Genomic DNA, 17,669 nt, shown 5'->3' on the forward strand with positions numbered 1-17,669 from the left:
GCTGGGGCAGTCTGCACCTTCCCTCCCACACCCACTGTTCCCCACCCTCCCTAGGTCTCGCCTGCAGGCTGGGTGCAACTTGCTGTGCTCCCCTTGGACTGCACCCATCTCTGCTGCCTGCCCCAGGAAAGGAAGGAGGCAGGCACCAGCTGTGGTCTGTGCGAGTGTTTATTGGTTTGCGGTGACGCTCGAAGCAGCAGCTGCGCCCTTAGGCCAGACATCACAGTGCCGCCTCCTCAGGCTTTGGCGCCCCCTAAGCCCACCCCCTCCCGAGCCTCTGGCCTGGCTGGGTCCAGGCCAGGGCCATGGTGCCTGCGGGCATGGGGCTGGGCAGTGTCCTGCATGGGGGCGCTAAGGGCAGAGCCCCCTGCCCCTCAGCTCTGCAGTGCAGGGTGGAGAGCACCTAGCGGTGTTCATGGCCTGGGGCTGAGCTGAAATGAGTGGCACCGGCACGTGCCAGGGAGGCACTAGCTATCCCCGTGGTCCCAGCAGGGGCAGGAACAAAGTCCTCTGTGTCAGTCCATCTGTCCCTGCAGGTGGTGGTGAGGTCCCTCTGCCTGGGCAAGGGTGAGGCTGACTCTGCACCCACCCACCCCCAGGCTGGAGCTGTGCAGAGCAGGGCCTAGCCCCTCACCTCCCCTTCTACCCTCGTGGCTGCAGTGGACCTCCCTGGAAGCAGCATGAGCCGGGATGCACGGGGGTGCATGGGGAGGGCTGGAAGCAGCAGCCAGGCCCCATGGAGACCCTGCCCAGTGCACCCCATATGGCCCATCTGCTTCACCCTGAGCGCTGTTCTTGGCCCTGCCCTTGGCCCCTTGCTGCTCAGCTGGGAGGGTCTCGGGGGCAGGCAGGATGGACGCTATTTGGCACTGGGCGTGCCCTGGGCCAGCTGCAGCAGGGAGTGGGAGGCGTAGTTCTGGAAGAGCGGCTGCAGGAACATGCCGACGGTGCCAAAGACACAGACAAAGACGAAGATCCACAGGAAGAGGCGATCGATCACCATGGCCACGTACTTCCAATCCTCGCTCACCTGCAATGAGCCACAGGGGCCATGTGTCACCAGCTGCCAGTGCAGACACCCCATGCCCTGCCTGGTCCCAGCCCAGGGGAACCCAGTGCTGAGTCGTGCAGAGGCAGAGAAGGGCACTGGTGTAGATGTGCCCCTGCCAGGATCTGCTACAGCCTGGCCTGGCCTGGCCTGTCATCTCTGTGCCCCCAAGCAGGAGATACTCTGCCTGGCAGGCTGGGACAGGAGCAGAGCAAGGTGCCGAGTGGTGCCACGGATGGGCCATGCAGACCAAGCTGGAGGTAGGTCCGTGCGTGGGACAGGACTTAGAGCAGCACAGTAGGAGCCAGTAAGCTAAAACCCAACAGCCAGAGCCGGCTGCCTAGGGCCAGCACCTGGGGCCTTGCAGCATCAGGCTGAGGGTTGTGGGGCAGCAGGGCGCTGGCTACTGCAGCAGCTGGGGCAGGCCCATTGCTCCAGGGCTGATCCTGTGCTAGCCCAGCTCCCTAGAGCCCTGAGCTGCATTCAGTGGGGGGAGGATGGGGGATCTGCCCTGGAGCACAGATGCGGGTGCAGCCACCAGGGCTGCCGCCTTTCCTGGCACATGGCCGTGGATGTCGAAGCCCCAGAGCCTCCCCCACCCCTGGGTGAAAACTGCAGCTTCGAAGTGAGATGACGTGCTCGGATAAGACTTTCCGGTCACTATAGCAACTGCTTAAAACTTGGCAGAAAGCAATGGAGCGACACAGGACAGGGGCTGAAGGTCTCGTGAGGCCGCAGTGCAGGCGGATGCTGAGTGCAGGTGGATGCTGAGTGCAGGCAGGCGGGGATTACTGCGGCGCTGCCGCTCCGAGAGCCCCTGTATGCTGGCAGCAAGCCCAGGCTCCACGCTGAGGGCATCAGCTGGCACGGGGTTCCCACTGCCAAGGGAACACAGCCTGGTCTTCCCTCCCTGCCTGGGCCTGCCCCAGGGTCTTTGGGGCCTGCAGGGCTCCAGCAGCCCCACCCTAGCTGGGAGCAACCCCCAGCGAGGGGCACAGGCTTCTGGTTTGCTCCACAGCCCTGGTCTCTTCCAGCCCAGGCAGCAACATGCATGTGCCTCTACCTGCTACCACAGCTCTGCCAAGCACTTACACACAGGTGACATGCATGCCAGTGCATGTCCTTTCATGTAGACAGCCATGCACCCTGGCACCCATGCATGCACACAACCCTTCCCCCCCCCCCATGCCTGCATGCACTCACACACATGCAGCACCATGTACCACCGCCCCCAACTCACGCTCTGGTCATCATCCTCGCTCCGCATGTGGTCAGCGATGAAGCGTACCCCATCCACCGCCTCCTCTAGGCCACAGGAACACTGGGCCTGCCCTGGCCCTGGCCCTGGCCCTGGCCCCGTCCCCCGGAACCCATTGGCCCCATCGCCTCCTGCTCCGAGCGGTTTGGCGGCCGCTGGGTTGACGTAGCAAGTGCCGGCACGGGCACCCCGGCGCAGGAAGAAGCTGCCACCAGCGGCTCGCTCCTGCTGCTGCCGGCGCTGGCGCAGCCGCTGGCGGGCGCAGTTCTGGCGCGGCTGCTTCATGAAGAGCAGGGCGGGCAGCTTGTCCAGGAAGACTACCTTGACCCAGGGTGGCATGGTGTGTGTGGTGGGTGAACGGTGATGCACGTTGAGCACGCACACGCTGGTGACGATGGAGAAGGTCACCAACACCATGGTGAACATGAGGTACTTGCCCACCAGTGGCACATCCAGCGATGTGGGTGGCACGATCTTGGAGATGAGCAGCAGGAAGACGGTGAGGGCCAGCAGCACTGAGATACACAGTGTCATCTTCTCGCCACAGTCGGAGGGCAGGTAGAAGACCAGGATGGCCAGGGAGGTGATGAGGACGCAGGGGATGATGAGATTGATGGTGTAGAAGAGTGGCTTGCGGCGGATGATGAAGTCGTAGGTGATGTCCACATAGGTGGAGTCCTCAGGGTTCTCATTCCGCCGGCCCGGCAGCGCCACGATGTCCCACTCGCCGCTGGGCGTGAAGTCGTCCAGGCTGGCCACGTCACTCTTGAGCACCAGGTCGATCTCTGTGCGGTCATAGGTCCACGACCGGAACTTCATGGTGCAGTTCTGCTGGTCGAAGGGGAAGTGCTTCACCTCGATCTTGCAGGCGCTCTTGTAGATAGCCGGCGGCAGCCAAAAGATGCTGCCATCATGGGACACCACCGCGTTGGAGTAGAAGGACACCTCGTACATCCCGTCAGCACTAGGGGTGGTGGGAGACCCATCAGGCTGGGCTGGCCCTGCTGTCCTGCTCCCTGACACCACCTCCCTTCTGTCTCCCTGCCACAGAGCTGGGGTGGGGGGTGTGTGTGTGTGTGTGTGTGTGTGTGTGTGTGTGTGGCGGGGGGGGGCTTAGTGCTGCATCCCCATGCTTGCAGTGGAGGCTTTCCAAGGACATCTGGCAAGGCCCCAGGGGCCCGGCTCTCCTGTGTGCTGAGCTGTGGGGCACCTGGGAGCAGGGGAACAGGTGCTGGCCTACCCTGGAACCCACCTCCAGGGCCAGGGCTCTGCCTGTGGGGGATGGGGGGCAGAGAAGGGGGACCTACTTGTTGTAGAGGACGACATCAGGCAGCCAGATGTGCTTGGAGGGCAGCCGCACCTTCTTCATGTTGTCAAAATCCTCGGGGTTCCAGGTGAGGCGGTAGTCCTCCCACTCCTGGCAAGAGGGGTGCAGTGCAGTGCGGCTCAGCCCTGCCTGACCCCTGCCCAGTCTGCGCCCTGCTCCCTGCCCAGACCACCCCCAGCCCCAGTGCCATGCTGCTGCAGGAGGGGCTGCAGAGGCATCATCCCTCCAACCACAGTCCACCTGCTCCCAGCCCAGGGCTACTGGGGCCTCGGCCTGTGGAACCAGCCATTGCCAACCCGGTGCCCAGGAGCTTGCAAGCTGGAGCACTGAGGTGGCAGCCTGCCCCTACCCTGTGTAACCAGGGCAGGGCCCAGGGGAGGCATTGGGTTCTCACCTGCGTCAGCCACACGTTGGTTGTCATGATCTGCTCCCGCTCATGCTGTGGACAGATGAGTCAGTGGTCAGCAGCAGCCAGGGGGCCCAGGGCACCCAGCAGCTCCAGCAAGGGGGGCAACAAGAGGGGAGAAGCCCCCTCTGCCCTGGTGGGCCCAGGGCCCTGAGGGTTTGTTCCATCAGCATGGACAAGCAATGCCACAAGTGGAGGTGTGCAGGCCACAGCAGGGCCTTGTGCCCCCACGTGGGTGGTGGAAGGATCTGAGCACATCCCAGAGCTCACTGGGGCCCCCTGGCCCATCCTGGCACCCCCTGGAACTTAGGCAGAGGCTAGGAGGAGAGGGTGCATGGTGCAGACCTGGCAAACTCACCACACTAATAAGTTGGGCCAGCGACACCATGAGCTGCACAGTCACCAGCTCAGAGCCATTGGTGGCCGGGCGGATCAGCTTGTTGTAGCGGGACGGGTCCAGGAGGTGTTCGACCAGACGCTCCTCTGTGTCAGTGCCCAGGCTCCCTGTGGGTAGCAGGTAGCAGTGGTGAAGCCCCCAGGCCTGTGCCCCCATCCCCTGCCTGCCTGGCCTGGCCCTAAGCTGTGCCCTGTGCCTCCAGGTGCCTCCACACGTGCGCAGCCACATGAGCCCCCACCAGCCGTGTGCCAGCCTGCCCTGGGGTTGGGCTGTGGGCAACGTGGGTGGGGGACAGGGCTGGCGCTGCGGGTATGTCTCATCTCAGCGCCTCCTGTGTAGCGCTGATAGCTCTGTGCTCACGGGACCTTTGCCCCCAGCGCCCGCCTGAGGCAGCTGCCTTTGTACTGCCAAGGGAAGCTGATGGCTCAGGCCTGACACTAATTAGGTGGGGGGGGAGAGATGGGCCAAAGAGCCTAGGGAGGCTCTGCAGGAGGTTGCACCAGGAATTTGGCCCTGAGCTGCTGTTCAGCCCAGACGGGGTGGGAGGTGAAATGTTGGATGCTGCCGGGCCCCGACACCGGGGCTGGGCCCAGGGGACACTGGGGATGCCCTGCTGAATGGGCCTCAGAGGAGCCTGGTCCCAGCAGTATCAAGGGCCCACCCGGGCGCTCGCAGGCGTCCAGAGCTGTCCCCCACTGCTCCTGCCAGGGCAGAACCACGTTGGGGCCTGGGGCAGCCCGTGCCCAGGGCCGAGCACCAGCCTCAGTCCCAGGCAGGAGCGGGGCAGGACCAGGGCAGGGACCTCTGCTGTCCCAGGGGTGCTGGCTTGGAGGGGGGAGGGGGGGAGCTGCAGCCTAAAGACGAGGAGCAGCCCGGGGAGGGAGGGTTTGGGGCAGGGGCAAGGGCAGGGGAGTGCCTGAGCCAGGGGGACAGTGCCCAAGCTGTTGGGGCAGCTCCAGGGAGGCTTTGCCTCTGGTTCCAGCCACGCTGGAGCTTCCCTGCCGCCCGCCCAGCTCCATTGCCGGATCCCGGCAGCTCCTTGCCCGGCGTGAATATTTCATCAGGCGCTTGTGTTTCATCAGGGCCGGGCGGGGGGAGGGCGGCTAGCGGCCAGGCTGGACCGGTTCCTGGTGCCCAGCGCGGAGCTCCCCCAGGCAGGGGGCGCGCACAGGCCGAGCCTGGCCCGGGGGGGAAGGGGCACCTGGTCGCGGTGCATCATTCTGGCCCGCGGGAGGCAGGGGGGGGCCGGGACTCGGGCGGGGGCTCCGTGAACCCCCGGGGCCGGCGAGGCTGGGCAGGGGCACAGGGACTGACCCCGCTGCTGGGCCAGGATCCCGCCGGGCTGCTCCCGCTTCTGCCCCAGGCGGCTCCGGGCTGCGGCCATGGCGGAGGAGTGGGAGCGGGAGCCAGGACCCCTGTGGCACGACCTCGGGGCAGGGGCTGGCAGGTCCCGGGTCCCCGCTCCCGGCGCCGCCAGGGGTACTCGGGCCCCGGCCAGTCCCGGCTGCAGCCCAAGGCGGGGGGTGGCGAGCGTCTCCCGAGCGGCTCTCCCCGCTGCGCGTCTCCCGGACAGAGGGAGTGGAGCAGCGGCCCGGCCCGGCCCGGCGGGGACCCCGCATGGAAGGGGGGGTGCAGCTGGGCTGGGGCCGCGCACAATACCCGTGCACGCACGCACCCGCGTGTACACACCGCCGCACGCGAGCAGGCGCGTACACACGCACGTACACACACGCGTGTACACCCCCGCCTCCCGCACACACACGCATGTACGCCCACACGCGTGCACAAACAGGAATGCACACACACACACACGTACGCACACCCGCGCGCCTCCGGTCCCCGCATCTCCCGCAACGGGGAGCAGGAGCCCAGGCCGGTGCCGCTCCGCCCGCCCCAGCCCCGCGGAGCCGCCCGCACGGTGCCGCCGGGAGCGGATCCCGGCCGGCCCGAGCCGGCACTTACGGCGGAGCCCGGCGAGGAGGCAGACGCAGAGCAGCAGGGCCATGGGTGCGGGCGGCCGCGGCATCCTCAGGCCGAGCGGGGCATGGCGGGGCGGAGCGGAGCGGCGCCGGGCCGGGCCGGGCCGGGCGGCGCTGTCCGCGGTGCTGCAGCCCTGGCGGCGGCCGGGCCGGGCTGGGCGGGCGGAGCTGCCCCGGTGCCGCTCAGACGCCGGCTCCGTCACCGGCGCCGCCCCCTGGGCCGCCCCGGCCTCCCCGCCCCCGGCTCCGCGCAGCGCCAGGCCCCGCGCAGCCCGCACACGGAGCCCCGCGGGGCTCGCACCCGGCGCACCGGCCTTGCCGGAGGCGGCAGCGGGCAGGCCGCAGCAGGGGAGCCCCCGGCCCGCGCTCTTCCCTCCAGCCTCCCGGGGCCTCCGCACTCCCCTGCCTGGGCTCCGCGCCCCGGGCCGCCGCCTGGCTCCTGCCACCAGCTCCCCCGGCCACAGCTTTCCGCTCCGCGCAGGAGGCGGCCCCTCAGCTCCAGGGCGGCCCCCGGCCCCGAGGCAGGGCCATGCCCGGGCACCTCTCCGCACCAGCCAGCACCGCCCAGGGCCGCAGCACCCGGCGGGAGGCTGCTGCAAACCAAGCAGCAGAGCAGGGGGCGGCGGCGCGGGGCGCAGGGACACCGGCACCGGCACCGGCCGGGGAGCCCAGGACGCCCCTGGCAGGCGGCTGGAGCGGGGGCTGGGGGCACTGGCGGAGCCCGGAGCAGGGAGGGGGACTGTCCAGGAAATGCCCTGGTCGGGACAACCCGCTCCAGGCACCGACCCGCGGCCCCTGCAGTTCGCCCCGGGGCGGCGCCCGGGAGGCGGGAACTGGGAACCGGCCCTTCGCCGGCCCCGGGCTGGAGACTTCGGCCGCGGGCGCCACGTGCCCTGGCCCCGCCCCCAGGCTCAGGCCCCGCCCCCAGGGGGCAGCATCAGGGAGACGCGAGGCCCAGCGGAACTTCCGGTAGCCCCTCCAATGGGGCGCGCCGCCGCCCTTCCCCTTCCGGGCCGGCTGTCGGACGTCACGTCCGGGCCTTGTGACTCCTCCCCTTGGCGCTGGGCTTCCGCCCCCCCGGGCGGGGCGGGCAGGGGAGGGGTCATTTCCGGAGCGCGGGGCCGTCCCGGCCGCCATCTTGGGCCGGCTCCGGGCCGAGGCGGGGCCGGCGGCGGCGCGCGGGTCCCTCCATGGGAAGATGCAGCGGGCGGGGGCGGCGGAGGCGGCGGGGGCGCAGGCGGCGGCGGGGCCCGGGCGGAGCGGCGGCGGAGGTGGCGGCGGCGGCGGCGGGGCGGCGGCGCCCCCTGGGCGGCTGCTGAGGCGGGAGCTGCGGCTGCTCGAGTCCATCTTCCACCGCGGCCACGAGCGGTTCCGCATCGGCAGCGCCTGCCCCGACGAGATCAGCTGCGAGTTCCTGCCGGGGCCCGGCGCCCGCGCGGGGGGGTCCGGGGCGCGGGGGCCGCCGCCGGGGCCCGTCCGCATCCACTGCAACATCACGGTGAGGGCGGGGCCTCGCGGGGGGCGGGGCGACGGGGGGGGGGTCCCCAGGCTGCCCCTCAGCCATGGGCCCCTGCAGGGTCTTGCCACCCTTCGCTCGGGGGGCAGGCGTTTCGGGGCGGCGCGGGGGTCCAGGGCGAAGGGGTGTCCCCCATGGTCAGCCCTGCAGGTCAGACTTCCCGCCGCGGTGCGGGCTGGACTGGGCGCTGGAGGTGAGCGGCGACCCCGACACTTCTCTGATGCCGCTTTCCCGGCAGGGGGTGAGGCTGTTCAGGGCGGAGGGGGCTGCACTTTCCTGGTGTCTGGGAGCTGGGAAGTGAGAGGGCAAGAGCCACCCACGTGCACCTGTGCCTGACCTGGGCTAACTGGGTCTGGCAGGCCCGTGTGTGGTGCCGGGTGCGAGTTCTGCCTGCACGAGGGTGGCTCGGGGAGCACTGGCTGCCCCACGTGCCCTCCCCTGGGAGCCCCAGCACCCGCCCCTCGGCACTGTGCTGTCTTGGGGCTGGAGGCAGGCGGGTGCATGGCGCAGGCTGCCACGAGTGCCAGCACTGCTTGGTGGTGAGCGCCAGGCTGGGAGAGCTCTTTGGGAAGCCCCCGGCATGCTGTGTGCACGCGTGCAGCATCCGTCCTGCCTGGCCGGGCCTTGCAGCTCGGGTTAGAAGGACCCAGGGTTGGGGTGGGAGCCACAATCTGCCCACCAGCCGGTGGCCCCGTTGCAGGATCAGGACAACTTGCCAGAGGATGTCGTGTTTGGTGCTCTCAGCTGTTGGGCTCTAACAGGCGCCTTCCTGGTGCGTGCCTCTGGGAGCTGCTGGGCACCGAGGTCTGCAGAGCAGGGTGCTGGGTCATTTCCCCTTGCCAGGGCAGGGCACCTGGTGAGGTGCAGATAACCCCATCTGGGGGTCAAAGGAGCCGAGCAGCCGGCAACTTTGTGCTCTCGGAGCTGCGGTTGGTTCTGCCTCTGCCCAGGATCAGCAGAGGCATGGGGAGAGCGTTTCCTTGTGCTGTGTGGTTCATGGGGCTGGTTTGTGGGAGGTGCAGGGCAGCTGCCTGGGCAGAGGTCGCTGCAGCAGTGCAGCCAGCTCATGGGTTCCTCTCCCTGCAGGAGTCTTACCCAGCTGTTCCCCCCATATGGTCCGTGGAGTCAGATGATCCCAACCTGGCAGCTATCCTGGAGAGGCTAGTGGAAGTCAGGAAAGGAAATACCCTGGTGAGGAGGGCACTGTGATATCGGGGAATTCCTGGGTGCTCTTCTCCTCAGGCTGCTGCTTGCCTGTCTGCCTGTTCTCCAGTGCTTGTCTGTTGTGCTGGAAGGAGATGGGTTGTCTAGCTGGGACCCCCAGGCCTTTGCCTTCTGCTAGGACGTGGGTTCCCTTCACACAGTGGCTGCAACAGCACCATGCTCATCCTCGGAAGGGCCGTGTTCAGCAGGATGCAACTCTGGGCTGTCCCCAGGCCCTCGCCTGTTTGCAGAGAAGCATGGTGCCATTGGCTGTGCTCCATGGCTGGGGCTTGGGGCTTCCTCTCACCTTGCTGGTCTCTCCTCCCTGGGCAGCTCTTGCAGCACCTGAAGCGGATAATCTCGGACCTGTGCAAACTCTACAACCTCCCGCAGCATCCAGATGTTGAGATGTTGGACCAGCCTCTCCCGGCAGAACAGGTGAGCCGGCTTCCACCAGGCTGCATCGAGAGAGATGTGGCTGTTCAGGTGGCTTCTTTGCAGCTCCACGCTGCTGTGAGCCTTCTTGGGTGTGACCAGCCCAAGCCTGCAGTCTCTCCAGAGGTGTTTCTGCAGCTCTCTAGCTTGGGAAGTCTTCCCAGAATGCTGTCTTTTTGCAGGGCTAAGGCATCTCCCAGCTCATTGAGGGGCATGGTGGGTAGATTAGCATCTGTTCCCTCCCTGATATACTCTGCGTGTTGTGACCATTGAGGGGCGCTCCTGGGCCTCTCCTGATACTGCCCAGGCTCAGCTAGGGAGGCAGTTCCCTGGACGGAACAGCTGGTGAAGTTGAGCTCTTGGCATGACTCCCCAGTCAGACTGGGGTGGGCTGTGGCCTGCTGCAGGCTTAGTGAGGCACAGGACTACATCTGACTCTTCCTGGGCCTCCTTTAGGTGGGCACTGCCTGAGCTTGGGCACAGCTACTTGGGACAGAAGCTGGCAGGTTGCCAGTCCCTTGGGTGGGTAGCTCTCCCCACCAGGATGGCAGTGGTCTGGGACATGTCAGAGGAGGATGGTCTGACCCTTACCCTTGTCACCCCACTGCTGCAGAGCACACAGGAAGAAGTATCTTCTGAAGAGGAAGATGAGGAAATGCCAGAGGTAAGGGAGCTCTTCTGTGTCCAGTGGGGCTGGGGGATCATGAAAGGAGCCGAGGCACTGAGTCCATGCAGTGCAGCACAAGCCCCTGGTGCTGGCTCGGCTGGGGCAGTTTCTGAGTGCATGCACTCAGGATTGTTTCCTTGTGGCCTATTCACCGAGAACCTCAAGGGAGTGGCCTGCTTGTCTGCATCTGGCTGTTATGAAGGCTGGCAGTAGCCAGGCTTGATACTGGGTAGGCAGGGAACAGGTCCTTTGGCTTGGTCCACTGTCCAGAGCTTGACACTGACCCACTGGGCTCTGCTTTGCCTGGTGTTGAGTCTTCTGAGCTGATGTGGCAAACACAAGGAGATCCCACCTGAGGAAAGAGGGCAGGGTGGGATCCAAAGCATGCGCACCACCATGGGGGCATGTGGGCGGCTGGGCTCTGCCAAAGGTTGAGAATCCGCGTGCTGCGAAGCTCCCGGGCTTTGGCAGCTCACTTTGAGGTCTAAAGAGCTCTTGACGTGGGTGGAATGGAAGAGTGTCTCCATGGTGACGGTTCCTGAATGCCCTGCTCGGGGAGCTGGGCACGTGGGTTCTCTGCCCTTGGCTGCCAGGGCATGGATCCAGGATACTAGGGGTGCACAGGGCAGAGGGCATCCTGTTGAGCCGCAGTCAGGGAGGCCTGGCAGGAGGCAGCACGTGGGTCTCCTCGCTGCGGTGGGCAGGAAGCCTTAGTGGTAAACAGCCTGGGAGCTCATGGCTGCTCACAGAGCATGGGAAAGGCTAGAGGAAGGCATCATGTTCTCATCCTGGGCCTGGGGCTTGCACTGGTGTGCTACCGACAGGCTGGCCAGATGAGCCAAGGGCTCTGTTGTGCGGGTGGTATGTCAGCTGGGCCCTGGGTCTGGCACCATGGAGCTGCCCCGGGGCAGGGCTGTGAGTGCCAGTTATTGAACAGCTTGGGGAATTCCAAGCCCCTGCACCCTTCCCCAAGTGCTCACTTCATCCTGAAGAACAGTAGCTGCCCTGGAGAGTCTGTGAGCATTTGCTTACAGAGGATGAATCCCAGCTCAGGGCTCTGTGTTGGCATCTAGACAACAAAGCCCTGCTAGCAGCTTCTTCCCTAGTGACAGGAGCCATAGTGCTCCAGCCTCCTGGCTGAAAGACTGCCTGGGGTGGAGGTTTGCACTAGTGCAGTCTGCTGTGCACAGGTGCCCTGAGGGTCTGGCAGCCTCAGGCTGCCCTGAGAGAGACAGGGAGCTGGTGTGGGCCTTGGTGAGGACAGTGCTGCAGGTTCCACCGGTAGCCTCCGTCAGCGTCGTCCCGAGGCAAGTGGAGAGGGGCAGGATTGGGAGACACTGCCTCCAAGGCATGCAGCAGCATCCTGCTGAAGTACTGTGCCTGATGCCTGTGTGTTCTGGGAACTGAAGGCTGAGCATAGGCAGGCACATGGAATCCAGGAGGGGAGATGGGCTGGATACAGAGCTGAGGGAGCTGCCAGCCTGGACGGGTCTCAGCCTGACTCGTTTCAATTGCCTGCACCTGGTCTCTGCAGCTGCGCAGGGCAGCGCGGCGTGGAGCAGGGCCTCCTGTCTGAGGCTTTTCTGCCCCTTGCCAGGACACAGAGGACTTGGATCACTATGAGATGAAGGAGGAGGAGCCGGCCGATGGGAAGAGGACAGAGGATGAGGGCATCGGCAAGGAGAACCTGGCCATCCTAGAGAAGATCAAAAAGAACCAGAGGCAAGATTACTTAAATGTACGTGTCGCCGGCGGGCGGGGGGGGGAGGGCCCAGGGACCCCCACAAGGGCAACCTGCTTCTGCTCTGTCTGATCAGTGGTCTGGCTCCTCGCACCCCATCCCTGAAAGGTCTGTGCCCAGCCTGCTGCCCTGGGAAGCTGCAAAGGCACCAACAGGCCACGGCCAGCCATGTGGGTTCCAGCAGAGGACCTGAGTTGGGGGGGCGCAGCAGAGAAGACTGGCTAGAGCACTGCTGTGCATGCCCTACTCCTGGCTGGATGTTGGCTTCTGACCCCAGCCAAGAGGACCTGAGCTCCCAGGGGGACAGAGCCACATCCGGCACACAGTCACTGGGCCTTCCCAGGGACACAGGCTGCAGCAGGGGTGTCCAAGTTAGCACTACCCTGGACTTGTTCTCCCTGAGCTGGTGTGGAGTCACCCTACCCCTTAGCCAGGGGGCCTCAGTTCCTCTGCTGGGTGCAGGAGCCAGTTCCCCTGGGGTTGCAGGATGTTGTGCTCTGATCAACCTTGGCTTGCTTCCTGCAACTGGGGTCACAGTGCCTTTCCCTCCCTGTCCCTGTCAGGGTGCAGTGTCTGGGTCTGTGCAGGCCACTGACCGGCTAATGAAGGAGCTCAGGGATATTTACCGATCACCAAGTTTCAAGGGCGGTAAGTACAGCGGAGAGTTGGCAAGCAAGGCTGGGGGGGGGTGGACTGCGACCTACTTGCTTTTTGTGGGGCCCTGGGGGGCCTAGCAGGTGCTAGGAGCTGAGCTGGGGGAAAAGGCACCTCCCTTTACTGTCACAGCAGAAAGGCATGGGCAGGGTTCACAGGAGATTGGGCAGAGCTGGATCCAGAGGTGCCTGCTCACTGCCACCACTGGAGCAGAGGACGACACTGCTGGGGGAGGGGGAGGGGAGGGGAGGGCTTTTGGAGACGGCTGTTCCCTGTGCTGCTGGCTAAGTGCCCCTGGTCCTGGGTGGGGTGGGTCCCAGGGCCATCTTGTTTCTGGATGCTGGGCACAGTAGGTGGGACAAGTGCCTGTGTGGCTTGGAGCAGCTGCCGCACTGGGCTGATGTGTCCGGCTGGGGGCAACTTGTAGCGCCGAGCACTGCTCCTCTCTGGACAGCTCAGCTGCCTCCTGCCACAGCTCTGACCCATTGCACATCCTCCACAGGGAACTATGCAGTGGAACTCGTGAACGACAGCCTGTACGATTGGAACGTCAAACTCCTGAAGTAAGTGGCCTGGTGCAGTTGCCCTGATATCCCCAACCCACCTTTTTCCTTTGGAAACTGGCAGCGCTGTTTCTTGCTGAGTGATGGCCATTTCCTCCCTTCTTTTGGCAAGGACGCTGCAGGCCTGCTCTCCTGGGGCACAGGGCTGGGCTAGGCGGGCTGTCGGTGCTCTGGGCTCCTTTTAGAGGCTGGTGCCCTGGCACAGCTTTCTCCATTTGACGGGGTGGGGGCTTCCCTCGCAGGGTTGACGAGGACAGCGCTTTGCACAATGATCTCCAGATCCTCAAAGAGAAGGAAGGAACTGACTTCATCCTGCTCAACTTCTCCTTTAAAGTGAGTCCTGCCCCACTCTGCCTAGCACCTGCTTCGGGCTAGCAGCTGGGACCAGCGCTTCTGAACGGCTTTGTCTCTTTCAGGACAACTTTCCCTTTGACCCGCCGTTTGTGAGGGTCGTGTCCCCTGTGCTCTCAGGGGGGTGAGTGACTGCGCCATACTGCTCTGGGTGCTGCACTCCCATGGGTCTTGGGAGCTGCTGCAGGGACAGTCTTGGGTCTCTGATTTCATAGTTTCATAGTAGTTAGGGGTCAGAAGGGACCTAAATAGATCCCTGGGAGGATGCTGGGATTTGCTGGGACAATGCTGTTTTTTCTGGGTTTCCCTGACTGGAGAGTCAACACCTCACCTGTCCATGTCGGCAGGGAGAGTTTGAGGCAGCTGTCTCACCCTGGGCTAATGCAGAATGGCTCTTCTCCCTTGGAAGTGTTCGCTCTTCTTTGTGAAAGACATGGGTGGTGGTGGGGGAGGCGGGTACAGAAGTGTACAGCTTGGGGCAAAAGGGCAGGGAGGGGGCATGGACCTACTTGGCAGGTATCTTCCATCACAAGCAGACAATGCTTCTGCAAAGCCACAGTGGTGCTGGCTGGGGCCACAGAACATCCCAGGCCTCTGACTCGGTTTCTGCCCTGCAGGTATGTTCTGGGTGGAGGTGCCATCTGCATGGAGCTGCTAACCAAACAGGTGAGCAGCTGGGCAGGCTCCAGGTGGGGGCCATGCTGACACTCGGATACCCTGGATGCCAAGTGCTGGGCACCTGGAAGTCCTACCAGAAGCTGTAGCTGACGGCCAAGCCTTGCCCTGCACTCTGTGCAACCTGCTCCTTTGGCTGGTGGGGCAGTGGTGGTTGCTTGTTTATAAGAACAGAACAAGTTAAGGGAACATGCTGCTGCCAATGGCAGAGCTGGACACATGGGAGGTGGGTGGTGGAAATGATGCCCTCAGTGTTGCTTCCCCAGGGGCAGGAAGTGACTGCTGGAAGGGCACCAAAATTATGGCAACAGAACAAACCCTGTGCCCTGCCCCTTTGAGGCCAAGTGTCCTGTCGACCCCTTCCTGCCCACACCTACTCAACTCAGTGTTGGGAAGAGGGTTGAGAATGTGTGACCTCGTGTAAGGGGGGGCTGGCAGCCTGCGGAGGCTGTAAGTGGCTGCTCAGGGCAGTGGTGGTGTCCCAGGTGGGCACAGGCTGGGGCTTTCTGCCTGAGCAGAGCACGGGAGGGAGTGTCTGGTCCTTGTCCGTCCGTGTGTCACGCCGCGCCCCCCCCCCCCCCCCCCCAAGCCAAGGCTGGGTGGGTGCCATCAAGCACAGGCCCTGACTACCCCCTCATTGTATTCTTCTGGCTTTGTAGGGCTGGAGCAGCGCCTACTCCATTGAGTCAGTGATCATGCAGATCAGTGCCACACTGGTGAAAGGAAAGGCGCGTGTGCAGTTTGGAGCCAATAAGGTAGGACTGGCATGGAGCAGCTGGGGGAGGAGCCCACCACAGCCCCAGCTTTCAGGCTGGTTTTGGGGCCCTTGGCCAAGGCTCCCAGGTACTTGGAGCAGGAGACTATGAACACCCTCTAATGGGCTGGCACCAGAGAACAGTGCCATGGAGCCAGTCTGTCAGAGAACCTGGGAGGCTGCAGTATCTCTGTGTGGACTCACAGAACAGCAGGGCTGTAAGCAGGGCCTTGCACTTGTCCCGGCCTGCCTGTGAGACCCTGCAGTGCAAGATGACCAGCTGGCCAGGCCTGCACGCTGTGGGAGACTGCCCGCTACAGTGGGCAGTGCTTGAAGCAGTATCCGGTGATGTCCCGGGCAGTGAAGTGCTTGAGGGTTGGGTAACGCTAGCTTGAGATCTACAGGGATTTGAATTGATCTGTTGACCCCTCTGGCTTCTCTGGCAGAATCAGTACAGCCTGACCAGAGCACAGCAGTCCTACAAGTCCCTGGTACAGATCCATGAGAAGAACGGTAAGTTCTGTCTTAACAGGAGCCCTGTAGGGGTGGGTCTTACTGCCCTGGCTGAAAATCTCCTCTAGGCAACATCCCTTGGCTGCAGTGGGGTGACACTGGGTGCATCAGGGTGTCTGACTGTTGAATTGCTCCGGGGACCCCCAAGAACCCCCATCCCTGGTGCAGTGTGGCTTGCTGGGTGGCTGCCTCACCCTGTCAGTCACTAGGGAAGAGCAGAGCAGAGGGGATTGCATGGTGCCCAGGTCAGCTGAGGCAGGCATCGCACTACTGGGCTTGGCTTCTGAGCCCCGACACTCCAGGTGTGGCTTCCATATGCCTTTTGGCAGGGGTCCAGCATCTCCCCCAGCCTGTATGAGGCATGGTCACCATTGAGATGTAGAGGTCACACTAAAAGTAGAGCCTCTTGCCAAGGCCATAGGAAAAGCACCCTGAGCACAGCAGCCTACGCAGGGCCTCACCAGCCACCAGGGCTTGGAGCTGCTGTAAGCTGCAGGCCCAGACTCCTGTGGCATGAGGCCAAGCTCAAGTGCACGCGCAGGTTGTGGCAGTGTTGTAGTTGCAGCAGGACTGATCTCACCTCATCATGCTCTTGTTGCAGGCTGGTACACACCACCCAAGGAGGATGGCTAGCGTGTCGGCCACCCAGGCATCGCCGGACCACTCAATCTTGGAATGCTGTACTTGGATCTGCCAATGCCTCTGGCTTTCTCCTGGGATGGGATGGCTCTGCCTGTTGCAGGACAATAGCGGCTGCGATAAACTCTAAGGAACGAGCCGTGTGTGCAGTTGGACTGACCCGAAACACTCGCTGGACCCTCGCTAGCAGCATTCTTATTAAAACAAACTCTGAGCCTCTTGTATCGCTGGCCACTTCCCGCTCTGCTCTGGTCTAGAGCATCTCCTTACCTATGCTATGGATTTAATTTATTTTCTTATTTCATGTACACTGCTTTGTTTGTTCCAGTGTCAGGCTGTGCGGGAAGGGATCTCTGGAGACCATTACAGTTTGGTAATTTGAAGAGCCCGGGCTGCCGCAGTCATTATTGTGCTGAGCTGCGTGATGTTCTGGGCTGGGTTTTGCTGAGGGCAGCCACAAGGGCAAGACATGTGCCCGCCCCAGTGATGACCAGCATGGCAAAGTCTGGTGTCAACCTGCTGTATGGAAGCAAGGGAGTTTCTGTGGTGGGTGGGGGGGCTTCCAGCCCTCCTCTCCGCTCCGTCAGGAACAGCCTATCCTCATCAGTGGTGGAGTCCTGTGCTCCTGGGGGTCGATGGAGGCCAAAGGAGCTGTAAGTGCTCCTTGCGTCTTGGCTGCAGCCAAGCACTGGGAGCAGCTCCCTGCAAGCAGTTCGACTGTCCGTGGCTGTGCGCAATGGCGGTGGGACCCTCTCCTGAGGTTGGCAGCAGCAACTAAGGTGTTAACAGGTGGGGTACACTTGGGGGGGCAGGGGGGTTTGGGAAGGGGCACTGGCACCAGCTCGAGAGGAGGCAGCACAGAGGCCTGTAGCACGGACTGTATTTCAGGCACGAGTGAAGTTCTCTATCCCTTCCAGCCTTGTATGCTTGACCCCTGCCTCGTGGCCCAGGGCTGGAAGCTGCTGCCCAAGGTAGACCCTGGGCAGGGGATGGGAGTGTGGGCCAGTGCCGGGGGCAGGCTGGTCTCAAGGGAGGACAAGTTGGCAACAGGAAGTAGAATTCCCCATCTGCCTCCCAGGCAGTCTTAGGTCCAGCAAGGGTGGCGTATGGGCAGTTTTGTGACCTCTCCCCATGGGTGTAGCTCCTGCTGCCCTCCTGTCTTGTTGGGGGACCTGGAGGCTCTGTACTGTTCCCCTTCCCTGCTGCTCCTGTCTCCACGCCAGGTTTCTTGCCCTCTTCCCGTGTGAAATCTGGGGCTGCAGCTCCCAGGCAGTATTTGCGTTTCAGCTGTCTTGCCTGGAGTCTGAGCCAGCAAGGAGCCTCCAGCAAGCTGGTTATCTGAGGTGGCAGCAGCCCTACTGTGTTTCCATCCCCCTTATCCTCTGGGCCCAGATAAAGGAGGTGGCCAGCCCCTGAGGAGGAGCTGGGCTGCTGTCGTGCTGTTCAAGGGATTGTGGCTCATGGCAGGAACTATGCCCAGGTGTCTCGGTGCTGGGCCAGGTGCCGTGTCTGTCCTGGTAAGCAAGGAGGGTAGGCCTGCAGG

The 17,669-nt window shown here is 63.8% G+C and overlaps 2 protein-coding genes across 2 annotated transcripts; one reads left to right on the top strand and one right to left on the bottom strand.

The window, feature by feature from the left end:
• Positions 1–152: 152 nt before the first annotated feature.
• On the bottom strand, positions 153–6,587 carry CHRNB2 (cholinergic receptor nicotinic beta 2 subunit). Its single transcript, XM_019497731.2, has 6 exons — positions 6,399–6,587; positions 4,398–4,543; positions 4,028–4,072; positions 3,614–3,723; positions 2,289–3,270; positions 153–1,030 (listed from the first exon to the last, which is right to left on the bottom strand). Exons 1-6 carry the CDS (start codon positions 6,460–6,462, stop codon positions 860–862), a joined length of 1,518 nt encoding a protein of 505 aa, XP_019353276.1. The 5' UTR covers positions 6,463–6,587; the 3' UTR covers positions 153–859.
• A 1,026-nt stretch (positions 6,588–7,613) lies between these two features.
• Positions 7,614–16,509, top strand: UBE2Q1 (ubiquitin conjugating enzyme E2 Q1). Its single transcript, XM_019486472.2, has 13 exons — positions 7,614–7,913; positions 9,018–9,122; positions 9,468–9,572; positions 10,183–10,233; positions 11,834–11,974; positions 12,541–12,625; positions 13,134–13,194; positions 13,437–13,527; positions 13,611–13,669; positions 14,163–14,211; positions 14,880–14,975; positions 15,421–15,487; positions 16,089–16,509. Exons 1-13 carry the CDS (start codon positions 7,614–7,616, stop codon positions 16,118–16,120), a joined length of 1,242 nt encoding a protein of 413 aa, XP_019342017.2. The 3' UTR covers positions 16,121–16,509.
• The last annotated feature ends 1,160 nt before the right edge of the window (positions 16,510–17,669 follow it).

Source organism: Alligator mississippiensis, chromosome 15, assembly GCF_030867095.1.
Source record: "Alligator mississippiensis isolate rAllMis1 chromosome 15, rAllMis1, whole genome shotgun sequence".
Taxonomy (NCBI): Eukaryota; Metazoa; Chordata; order Crocodylia; family Alligatoridae; genus Alligator; species Alligator mississippiensis.

Bases quoted from the DNA above. Each gene is read 5' to 3' on its own strand.
- UBE2Q1 (XM_019486472.2), top strand. From the start codon at position 7,614: ATGCAGCGGGCGGGGGCGGCGGAGGCGGCGGGGGCGCAGGCGGCGGCG. The intron at 13,195-13,436 runs GTAAGTGGCCTG...CTTCCCTCGCAG, and splicing joins TGGAACGTCAAACTCCTGAA to GGTTGACGAGGACAGCGCTT. The intron at 13,528-13,610 runs GTGAGTCCTGCC...TGTCTCTTTCAG, and splicing joins TGCTCAACTTCTCCTTTAAA to GACAACTTTCCCTTTGACCC.
- CHRNB2 (XM_019497731.2), bottom strand. From the start codon at position 6,462: ATGCCGCGGCCGCCCGCACCCATGGCCCTGCTGCTCTGCGTCTGCCTC. The intron at 4,073-4,397 runs GTGAGTTTGCCA...ATCTGTCCACAG, and splicing joins TGGCCCAACTTATTAGTGTG to CATGAGCGGGAGCAGATCAT. The intron at 3,271-3,613 runs GTAGGTCCCCCT...CACCACCCCTAG, and splicing joins GATGTCGTCCTCTACAACAA to TGCTGACGGGATGTACGAGG.